The sequence below is a fragment of the Mauremys reevesii genome, linkage group 4 (genome assembly GCF_016161935.1).
Source record: "Mauremys reevesii isolate NIE-2019 linkage group 4, ASM1616193v1, whole genome shotgun sequence".
Classification (NCBI taxonomy): domain Eukaryota; kingdom Metazoa; phylum Chordata; order Testudines; family Geoemydidae; genus Mauremys; species Mauremys reevesii.
The window spans coordinates 96,449,099-96,461,269 of record NC_052626.1 but is presented as its reverse complement, the minus strand read 5'-3'; the positions used below and the strand labels follow the sequence as shown (position 1 = coordinate 96,461,269).

Sequence of the window (12,171 nt, the reverse complement as noted above, 5' to 3'; positions counted from 1 at the left end):
GATGAGGAGAATAACGCGGGAGCCATTACTTGCAGATCGCATATAAACAAAGTAATGCAAGATCCCAAACACTGCCTGGTAATTTACCCATGAAACCATGTCACAGCCCCCACCCGCCCTGGTCCGGAGATGGAACCAGAGACATTACACGGCTGAACGTCCCGGCTATAATCCCAGCTGGCTCCCGCAGCAGCCGCGCGGGGAACCTGCGAGCACAGACACACACGCGGACCCGTGACAACGTTCCGTTCAGAGCCCGCGTGGGGGCAGATACACAACAAATAAATAATCAGGGTTGATCACAGACTGCAAGAGCTTCCCTCCTCGCTCCTCCCCGGCCGAGACCTGCAGGCACCCCCCGACCGGCGATCAGGTTTATTGCTGCAACACACACGCACACACACAGCCTACCCCCGTGGGAGATGTCGCCGCTGGTACAGCAAATGCTAAGGGGTCGCAAAGCTCGCCCCATCCCGACACCCATTCTCCTGCCCGCGGCTCGGCTTTGCCACGCCAACCAGAGCCCCAGGCTAAGGAAGCCATGGCAGGAGCCTTTCCCCCGGGCTCCGGGGCAGCCGGCAGCATTGTTAGCCAGCTCTCCGAGCGGAGGGGGCCGGCTTCGTCAACAAACCAGCCCCCGGGAGCCCTTGGCTCACCCAGACTCGTCAGCCCAGCCAGAAATCATCCCCAAGGGAGAGTCGCCACTCAGCAAGCTGCGTAACCGGGGGCCGGGGCTGCAAAGCGCTGCAATCAGCAACCCCTGATCCCAGCCACGCCGCCGCCTGCTCCAGCTAGCACGCTGCGCTCCCCGGCACTCACCAGGCAGCCGAGAGGAGGCTGCTGGCAACTTCTGCCTGCACAAGAGTCTGAACAAAGCCTCCGATTCTTCTGGGCTGCTGCAGGCATCTCGCCCCCGATGGCAGCCGGAATCTGCCACCCGCACAGCACATAAAATGCAATACGAGGGGATGGGGAAGGCTGCAAAGGAAGGACCCGGAGAGGAGCGGGCTGGGGGTGAGGGTGGGAAAGCAAGAGGGGAGGAAGGTGGTACCTTGTATGTGCTGCTTGATGACATTTTCCAAGTGATCCAGCCTTTCTATAATCCTTAAAGTGTCCCCTTTGTCTTCCTCTAACTTTTTCTCTGAGATCGGCTCCTGCACTTTCACATAGACACTGGCAATGTAGTTGGTGACCCAGCCCACGTAGAGCAGGCAGATGATGTTAGTCATTCCACTCAAGATCACGCAAGTGGACACTAAAGTTTTGGTTTTCCTGGTGCAAACCATCCTGAGATCCCTCCATATAGCTCCAAAAATCCTGTGATCCAGAGAAATAAAATTAAAGTGCGATGAAAAAAATCCTTCCCTCCCCCTTAGCCCAAAACGGAGACCACTCAAGTCAGTAAATTTCCATGCAGGAAGTTTGCTAGTCCACAGAATAAAAATCTCTCTCGCCTACCTAGAAGGGGAGCGGGTTGGGAGGGCTGGTTATTTAGGATCCTGGATTTTAATACATTAAAATAGCGGAAACTTTGCAACAGCAGCAAGTCATCAATAGTGTCAGTTGCCCGGCTGGCTGTTCTGTTTAGGGATCGGTCGTTCCCATAGGCACGAAGGAAGCGAGTAGTCAAGTGCCCAAGTGTTGCAAACTTTGTTCTCCCCAACGCTGCTTCCCATTGCAATCAGCCACAGCTCCCGAATCAGATCTTGCAAAGAGCTTGCAGGAGAGGCGGGCTTGCCACGGCCTCAGATTGACAGATCTTCCCTCCAATGAAGAAGCGGCTATGGAGGAGAGTTTGTTAATATCACCCTATGACCAACGGGACCTAGCAGAGGCGGAGTTATACCAGGGGCCCACCTGCTTCTCTCTCACACATACACAGAGTCATACGCAGGGGTGTCTCAGGGACCCCCACAGTGCTACTGGTGTTTGGGCGAGAAACAGGCAGTTTCTCCTTCACACTGTCTCCGCGTTTGTTAGTCTATGAGTGCAGGGCTTGGTAGGAGTTTTTTCCTAGATGAGCACGCTAAGTCCCAGCTTGCAACTTAGCAAAACTTTCTCATTTTTCTCAGGAGTAAGCTGCATTTTTTTTTCTGCTCCCATTGTGCCGAGGCCAATAAGCTGTTTGAGACAAAAAACAAGTCTGGGATTCATTCCTCGGTACTCTCAACGTATCTGCCCATCTAGAAACTTGCTGATTTGTTTGCTGGGGTGAAGCCAGAGGAATTCCCCTTGTGCCTGTAAACTATTGGTTCCCTGGATCCAGATAGTCAATATTCCACCCTGAGAATATACTTCCCCTTTTTCCTCTTGTTGTGTTTTTTTTTTTTTTTTTGTGAGCTGCATTATCATTTGCTAACAGTGGCTTAGATGCTGCACCTACATTCCTGCTGGCAGACCCCTGCATCCATGCAGAGCACCATTAACTGAAATGGGACTGCATGCAGGCATAAGGAATTCAGGATTGGGACCTATATAAAAATTCACTGTTTAGCTCAGGCCACAATGTCAAGTTCTTTGTGTGACCTCCTTTCTTTCTTCTCCATCTCAAACCACAAATGGATCAGAAATACATAACAGGCCAAATTCACCAAGCCTAATTCCATTGGTTTCAATAAAATTACATCAGGAATGAATTTGGCCCGTTAGTGTTAAATAAGGACATTTGTACTAAAAAGCTATCTTTTGCTGGATCATTTTCTTTGATACTCAAGTGAAAAATTAAAGCTTAGTATGACTCAGGTTCGGAATAGCGAGGCAGTTATTAACATGCTAAAAAGATTTCAATACCATTAAGGTTGTCAACCAACAAAAGCAAGAAGTTACAGATGTTCTGCATCATACTGTAATCTCAAATATGCAGTAAGCAGTATACATAAAATAAATCAATTGTGCTTTTTATTCATGCACCACACATCTGAGAACAGGATTATCCTGTTTGCGCTTGAAATTGCAGAAAGCAGAGTAGGTAACAGTACTCACTACCCAAACCCATGTGAGTGACCCTGAAAGATCTGGCTCGGGTCAGTGTATGTTCCAATTCGGCAATACAGTTGAATGTGGAGGGTTTTGTCTTAACTACTTATTTCTTTTAAACTGTGAAAATTTTATGGTGCTTATAAAGGTGGGAGGGAGGCAGCAGTTCTCTCTCCTCCTATTAGCAGGTATGCCTAATGCTCAGTAGGGCTCAGTAGCAGCTAAGCATACTTATCAGAGACAACAAAGTAACAGTGTGAATATGTGTTGTGCTAAATTCTGCCAATCCAGCTCAATACTGAAAAGTATTATCCTGGTTGATTCCAAGCTTCTCAAGCACAGCCTGCCTGCTATTTGGGGTAAAACTAGCAAAAATTGCTTCTGTGGTGTTGTGAGGTAAACTAAATCCATCAAAAAGAACAGGAGTACTTGTGGCACTAACAAATTTATTTGAGCATAAGCTTTCAGGGTACACCCCACTTCATCAGATGCATAGAATAAAACATATAGTAGGTAGATATATATACACATACAGAGAACATGAAAAGGTGGGAGTTGTCCTACAAACTCTAAGAGGCTAATTAATTAAGAGAAAGTCCATCAGTCACTAGAATGTGACCACCAAACTCATTGGGAAATAAAATAGGATTTGAACCTAGGTATCTAGTGGTGAAAACTATAATGTATGGGGTTTTTTGTTTGTTTGTTTGTTTTTGGTTGAGAAAGAAATCTGATCACAGTAATTCATGAAAGTTTGCAAGACAGACCAACCTACCTAGTCAATACACATTTTCAATCTTTATAAAATGCAGATCATTAACCCAAAAGATTGCTGTAGCTTCTATCATGTAAATCTACTGCACAGTGTGGTCCATGATGTAGATTCTGCCTACCTCAGCATTTTTCTTCATATTGCCCACTATTTCAGCTCCATGTATAGTAACAATTCTGAGCGCACCAGTGCAGATAGGCCACTGAAGTTTTAACCACCATGTCATCTAGACTTGCTCTGACCTTTGCATGCATGTACGCATGCATGAGCGCACAGACGCGCCAAAACCTGCATTCCATGCATTTTAGGTTAACCCCACAATCTGGCCTCTTGACTGCTAAGTTCAAATAACTCAACAAATCAAAGTAAAACTCATCTGAAACCATCCCATGAAGGGGAGGAGTGACAAGTATAAAGAAATTATTAAATTAAGGTTCTATTTATACAGAATTAGTAAATGAGCAATAGACTTTACAAGCATATTACACATGCGAGTAATATTTGTTATGGATAGTTATGAGCAAACAGAAAGTGTTATAGGTGGTTATAAACCATGGTTATAAGCAACCTATTGACATGTTGGACTCTATAATAAGTGTTTAACCATTTAGTAAAACATTCATTAATCATTTCTTAACCTTTTATAATCTACTTAGAAATGGAACTATAGTATAAACTGTGACCAACAAACCTGTGGGAACACTCTCTTGCTACCAAAAATTCTCAGCTGCAAACCACCATTTCCTGCCCACTCCTGCACTTGTGGAAGTCAGTGTTAAAACTCCCAGTAACTTTGATAGTACAGGAGTGGGTCATACATGTGCTCCTCATTGTAATGCACAAAGATGTTCAGAAAAACCACCTGCATTCATATCTATGGTAATATTTTGGTGGTGTTTTGTTTTAAAAAGTCTCTTGCCCAATGCACCTTTTTTTGTTGTTGTTGTTGATATGATATAAAGCCACAGGTTTCAAAGTGTATAACGTTTTGCAGTTGGTAGTAATTATTACCATTATTCTTTATTTATAGTACAGTAGCACCAAGTTCAGGACTCCATTTTGGCTAGCACTGAATAAACCACGTAGTAAGGCCTGGTCTACACTAAACATTTAGATTGATGTTGCTATGCTGACCTAAACTCTGGTGTAGATGCAGCTAGACTAGTGGAAGAATGCTTCCGTCAACCTAGTTACTGTTGCTTGGGGAAGCAGAGTTCCTGCAGCAATGGAAAAACCCCTTCTGTCACTGTAAATTGCGTCTAGTCTACAGGCGTTAGAGTGCAACTGCTGTAGTGCTGCTGTTGCCCTGGTAGTGTAGACAAGCCCTAAATCCTTGCCCCAAAGAGCTTACCACCTATATGGAGAAAACTAAAAAGGGTGGGAGAAGTGGAAGAAAGGAAATATTATCATCCTCATTTCACAAATAGGGAAGAGAGGCACAGAGAGATTAAGTGATCAGATTAAAGGGGGGGGGTGTTTAAAAAGCACCGTAGTTTACAAGCACAAGTCCATTGACTTCCAATGGGATTTGTGTGCCTAGGTCATGTAGGTGCTTGTGAAAATCCCACCCTGTGATTAAATTAGGTGAAGAGGCAGCATGACCTGTAAACTAGCACTCAAGAGACTTGGTTTCTATTTCCAGCTCTGCCACTGACCTGCTGTATGAACCTTGGGCAAGTCTCTTCATCTTTCTGTGCCTCTATTTTATTTCTCTTGCCATAAGATCTTTGTGGCAGGAACTTTCTCTTACTATGTGTTTGTATAATGGGCACTGATATGAATTGGGGGTCTCTAGGTGTTTTTGTTATATTAATAATAAGACACACGCATCCTTGCTGCTGAAATATGCTTTCATGTCCTAGCAAATATATCCACCACTTATGTAGCATTTTCTCTCTGAAAGTATTCTGAACATAAGAACGGCCATGGTGGGTCAGACCAAAGGTCCATGTAGCCCAGTATTCTGTCTTCCAACAGTGGCCAGTGCCAGGTGCATCAGAGGGAGTGAACAGAACAGGTAATCATCAAATGATCCATCCCATCGCCCTTCTCCAGCTTCTGGCAAAACTGAGGCTAGGGACACCATCCCAGCCCATCCTGGCTAATAGCTATTGATCGACCTATCTGCCATGAATTTATCTAGTTCTTTTTTGAACCCTGTTATATTCTTGGCCTTCACAACATCCTCTGGCAAGGAGTTCCACAGGTTGACTGTGTTGTTGTAAAGGAAAGGAAGTCCATTAACATCTGCCATCCATTACCAGAAATTCAAGACTGAAGTGATGGTGGAGGGTGTAAGCAGAGGACAGGATCTGAGAAATGTTTCCAACAGCCATTTTTTTGTTTGTTTGTTTTTTTAAATGGTGCACTTTGATGAATGATAAATCTTATTAGTGGCAATACAGACCTTCAAGCAACCAGTACTGAAAAGTGTGTTGGTCAACGACATCTCCACCCTTTCTGAAAAAATGTGATTGTTTCTATCTGACTAGGTTTCAGTAGAAAACTTAATAACTATCACTTTATCATCATTATGTCTATTCCATTCAGGATCTTAGATAGAACCCCATCAATTTTACAAACATACAGCTTTCAACTTTATCAACTTTGAATAGATTTTTCCCCCCACTTTTCCCTCCAGAACCATAATCAGTCCCTTTGTTTTGAAAAGATGATACAAATTTCCAAAGGCACTCAGTAAGAAACACTGTATTTTATATTCTGGAGAGATAGGACCACACTGAGATAGAAAATGAGTGAGAAAAGCTATAGAGTGAGACACTATCTTCCATTTATCATAGCCTAAACTCAGTGAAATGGGATTACGGGACAATCCCTGAATAACTGAAGATTTTGATATTGTGATGTCCTGGTTTGTATAAACATGTACCAATTGTTGGCTACTTCCTGGAATGTGACATACCTGTTCTTGGTTGTATCAGTTCCTCCCAATGGCTGCCCTGTTTCTTCTCCTTCCTTTCTTGTTCCTCTTCCTTCTATCATCTGACCCCCAACTTCAAAACAATTATTTTAAAAGATATGTTTATATTAGATGCCACATTGCTCTCTGAATAGACAAAACTGAAATTAGGGCTTCCTGTCAATAGATAAGCACTGTCCAGATCAGGGTAAACTGGAGGTTACAGAAACTCAGCAGAGGACCAACACAGTAAAACTGGATCTTACAGCTCCATGCTGGGATTTTCAAAGGAGTCAAAGAGAGTTAGGCACCTAAATCCCATAAACATTCAATGGATTTGGGTGCTTAGTGCTCATAGGACCCATTGAAAATCTCAGCCTGAGAGTTTAAAAAATGGAAGGTACCAAACTTTAACTGAAAATCAGGACCATGTACGGAACTTCACAAAGTGTAGTAGTATAAAACTGGAGGACAGCAAGCCAAACTGGAACACCTTTGCCTCCTAGACGCCATTTTCGATCTTGAAATGCACTTAAACCAATTTAAAAAAAAAAAAACCACATGCAAAGGAAAGGCAGCTGAGCTAGCAGGGACTGGCTTTAAAATTTATAATGGAATCTTATCTGAAAAAGTAGTGTGCAACAAACAGGGGTACATGCGTGTATGGCTTTCTCTCAGTCACTGCCAGATCAAGCCTTCATAAGGCATTAGACACCTTTTATACAGTTGCTATAAATTCTGTGGTAGTATTTTATCATTCCATATGCTATCTTCCATCTCTGAGTGTTTGCCAATCTTATGCATCTATTTCAAGACTATTTTTAGCTTGCCCATATGTCCTTCCAGAAACTTGTTTGTCTCAAATCTTTTGATCTTTCAAATGATCTCTTCTATGCCGTGTTACTTGTTGCTTATATGTACAGACCTAGTTTCTATTTTCAGGCTGCAGTATATCCTGCACTGTGCACTTGCACATGGGTGAGCAGTTACTCTTACAACTAGTCCAATTGAAGTTAATCTTGAGTGAATAGCTCAATGTGAGTAAAGGTTTCAAAGTCTGGTTCTTTGTAAGCAACACAACTGTCATTATTCAAAGGACATGTTAATGGTCTTTGTTTCAGTCTCTTTTTGTAATCATAATAGCCCGTAGTGATTCCAGGTGCCTCCATTTTTGGGTACCCAACCTGAGATGCCTTCAATGGGCCTGATTTTCAGAGGGCACCTGCCCGCTAAGTAAGAGGCCTTCTTAAAAAGGTCTCAAGTTGAGAAGCCAAAATCTGAGGCACCCAAAAATAGTTACTTTTGAACAGGGCCAGCCAGTGATTTCCCTACATCCCCCCTGAATTTTCCCAACACCCCCCCCAGTTTTGTGAGCTAGTTACATACCAATTTAGTGACTGTTTGGAAATCTGAATTTAAACTGAAACATTAATACACACTTTAAAAGTTTATACAGTGTATGATAAAATATGTGTATCTGAAAAAGTATAATAGATTTGAAAAGTATGAACATAGACTAGCTTCCTTGCTTCCTTATACAGCTGTTTTTTATGATGTCAGTGCATTCATTTCGGTGATGTTGGCCAACCTAATAATTTCAAATGATGATTTGTAAGCAAAGTCTAAATGAGCTCTCCCTGACAGCTAGTGATGAGCTGGGGGCTAAGGCTTCAGGGCCAGATTATATTTACATTCACACCTAATCTACCTAGGTATCCAGCAAACAGAGCTGTGTTGTCCAAGTGATAGATTTTGGCTGGGGTTGGGTTACAAACCACTTGAATGTGGGGGTAAGGGGGGATGAAATGTTGTTCTTATTGTATGAGTAAAGGGCAGTAGAACTGTACTTAGCCTGTGATGATTTGAAGGCATCAAGAGAGAGAGTGGGGACCTGTCCCTCTCCACTGTTTAAAGACAGAGCTGATTAGGCTCCATAGATAGTCTTTTGTTCTGCTAAGTGACCACTGCAGCCGAAATCACTGACAATCAGGTCTAAGTGCTTAGTCCTGTTGTGGGGACAATGTTCCTGTGGGTACAGTGTTTTTGTGTAAGAGACAGCCCAGACTGCACTAGCAGTGAGGTTCCCGCAGAGCTCAGCTGAAATCACTGAGAGCTGGTGGAACCTCAAGAGACCAACTCGCAGAGGTCACAGTGGTAGGTGACAACAGAAGGTGACTGTGCAGGGCCATTGGCAACAGAGTGGTGGAGTGAACAGTGGCACAACGAACAGCCATGGCCAGAACGAACTGTGCCTTTTTGTCCCCCACCTGGAAGGTGTACTCACGTGAAAGCACCTCTGAACTCTGAGTCTCCACTGACCAAGGACAACACCGGTGAGTGGAGTGCGGTGGGGGGAAAAGTGAGGGGCATGTTAAATAAACATTTGTTTGTTGGACTATATTTTAGTCACTTTGCTCCAGAATGCTAGATTTGTGACTGGGAATGGAAACTTATATAAATATGTTTCCCAGTAGGCCAAGATTTTTAAAATGCAGTATTTGCCAAGGTTGTTATCTCACATTGTTGCTATCTTGGGAGGTCATTATGTTGGGGAGTTTCTGTACTAAACATTTTTATTATAATTAATTTTTACATAAGAATGGTCATACTGGGTCAGACCCATGGTCCATATAGCCCAGTACCCTGTCTTACAACAGTGGTCAAGGCCAGGTGCCCCAGAGGGAATGAATAGAACAGGGAATCATCAAGTGATCCATCCCCTGTTGCCCATTCCCAGCTTCTGGCAAACAGGCTAGGGACACTCAGAGCATGGCGTTGCATCCCTCTCATCCTGGCTAATAGCCACAGATGGACCTGTTCTCTAGGAATTTATCTAGTTCTTTTTAAAATCCAGTCAAGATTTTGTAGACCTCTATCATATCCCCATTAGTCATCTCTTTTCTAAGATGAAAATTCCTAGTCACTTTAATCTCTCCTCCTGTTTCATACCCCTCATCATTTTAGTTGCCCATCTCTGTACCTTTTCCAATTCCAATATATATATTTTTAGGATGGGTGACCAGATCTACACACACTATTCAAGATGTGCACATACCATGGATTTATATAGAGGCAATATGATATTTTCTGTCTTATTATCTATCCCTTTCTTAATGATTCCCAACATTGTTTGCTTTTGTGACTGTTGCTGCACATGGAGTGGATGTTTTCAGAGATCTATCCACAATGACTCCAAGATCTCTTCCTTGAGTGTTAACAGATAATTCAGTCTTTTGCCATCATTTTGTATGTATAGTTGAGATTGCTTTCCAATGTGCATTACTTTGCATTTATCAACATTGAATTTAATTTGCCATTTTGTTGCCCAGTCACCCAGTTTTGTGAGATCCCTTTGTAGCTCTTCGCAGTCTGCCTGGGACTTAACTATCTTGAATAGTTTTGTATCATCTGCAAATTTTGCCACCTCACTGTTTACCTGTTTTTCCAGATGAATATGTTGAATAGGACTGGTCCCAGTACTGACCCCTCAAGATTCTACTATTTATCTCTCTCCATTCTGAAAACTGATAATTTATTCCTACCCTTTGTTTCCCATCTTTTAACCAGTTACTGATCCATGAGAGGATCTTCCCTCTTACCCCATGATGGCTTACTTTTCAAAAGTCAATTTAAATTAAATACATTTTTTTAAAATTATATATTTTTTTAGAAATCTAGGTCTGTTATGTGTTTTGGTGTAACTTGCATTTTCCTTATTTTAAATTTGCATTATCCTAACAAAACATTTACTTTATTCACTTTCTTCACATCAGTCAAGATTTTATAGACCTTTAGCATATCCCCCCTTAGTCATCTCTTTTCTAAGCTGAAAATTCCCAGTCATTTTAATTTCTTCTCCTGTTTCATACCCCTAATCATTTTAGTAGCCCATCTCTGTTCTTTTTGCGTTTCCAGTATGTCTTTTTTGGGATGAGGTAACCAGATCTGCACACAGTATTCAAGGTGTACATGTGCCATGGATTTATATAGAGGCAATATGATATTTTCTGTCTTATTATCTATCCCTTTCTTAAAAAAGCAAAGGTTTCAGAGTAGCAGCCGTGTTAGTCTGTATTGCAAAAAGAACATAAGCTTTCATGGGCTACATCCGATGAAGTGGACTGTAGCCCACGAAAGCTTATGCTCAAATAAATTTGTTAGTCTCTAAGGTGCCACAAGTGCTCCTGTTCTTTTCAAAAAAGCAAACAGAATGTTGGGAATCACTGACTGCCACTGCACACTGAGTGGATGTTTTCAGAGAACTATCCACAATGACTGCAAGATCTTTCTTGAGTGTTAACAGCTAATTCAGACTCCTTCATTTTGTATGTATAGTTGAGATTGTTTTCCAGTGTACATTACTTTGCATTTATCAACATTAAATTTCATCTGCCATTTTTGTTGCCCAGTCACCCAGTTTTGTGAGATCCCTTTGTAATTCTTCGCAGTCTGCCTGGGACTTAACTATCTTGAATAGTTTTGTATCATCTGCAAATTTTGCCACCTCACTGTTTACCCATTTTTCCAGATCATTTATGAATATCCCCCAGTACCGACCCCTCAGGGATACCACTATTTATCTCTCTCCATTCTGAAAACTGATAATTTATTCCTACCCTTTGTTTCCCATCTTTTAACCAGTTACTGATCCATGAGAGGACTTTCCTCTTACCCCATGATGGCTTACTTTTCAAAAGTCAATTTAAATTAAATACTTTTTTTTAAAATGTATATTTTTTTAGAAATCTAGATCTCTTACGTGTTTTGGTGTAACTTGTATTATTCTTATGTTAAATTTGCATAATCCTAACAAAACATTTACTTTATTCATATCTCTTTTATATATCTCATTGGTCCTGACACCCCCACTGTAAATTCGAACACCCCCCCTAATTTCAATTCCTGGGGAAACCACTGGGGCCAGCTCCAGCTTTTTTGCCGCCCCAAGTGGCAAAAAGAAAAATCCGATCGAGCTGCCGCTGAAGTACCTCCAAAGAGAAAGACAGGGAATGAAGGACCCGCTGCCGAAGCAGACCGATTGAGCTGCTGCTGAAGTGCCGACGACCATGACCCGGAATGCTGCCCCAAAAACGGACGGAGTGCCTCACCTTTCTATTGGCCGCCCCAGGCACCTGCTTCCTTCGCTGGTGCCTGGAGCCGGCCCTGCTTTTGAAAAATCTTGGCTCACTCTTTTAACCCAGTTTTCCATGCGATTTCCTCTTACTATTGATCTTAAGAAGAATGTTTCTTTGTATCTTACGGTGTCTTTATGGTTTCCTTCCTCTCTGTCTAGGTTCTTAAGGAGTGCTCCTGACTATGCAACCTTAATGCGTCACAACATTATAAAGCGTTCACATAAAGATCTCTATCTGTCTTGGCCTCGCTTTCTGTTCCTTCCTGCCAGTTTGCAGGGACTGGACTTAGGATGTTTAGACTTCACTGACTCATGTTGTGTATTTTATATTGTTGGTATAATTGCAGGAGGATTATGCTGAGTGTGGAC

General features: G+C 42.4%; 1 protein-coding gene across 5 annotated transcripts in view; it reads right to left on the bottom strand.

The window, feature by feature from the left end:
* Positions 1-12,171, bottom strand: part of GALNT18 (polypeptide N-acetylgalactosaminyltransferase 18) — a 496,636-nt gene that overhangs the window by 396,145 nt on the left and 88,320 nt on the right. For 2 of the 5 annotated variants that reach the window (XM_039538360.1, XM_039538362.1), the window contains exon 1: positions 1,052-1,733. The exons of 1 other annotated variant lie outside the window; for it this stretch is intronic. In XM_039538360.1, coding sequence (XP_039394294.1) covers positions 1,052-1,286 — 235 coding nt within the window. In that variant the 5' untranslated portion in view covers positions 1,287-1,733. Of the gene's footprint in view, positions 1-1,051; positions 1,734-12,171 lie in introns of those variants that run through there. 2 more of the 5 variants (XM_039538359.1, XM_039538358.1) reach the window with 2 other exon arrangements.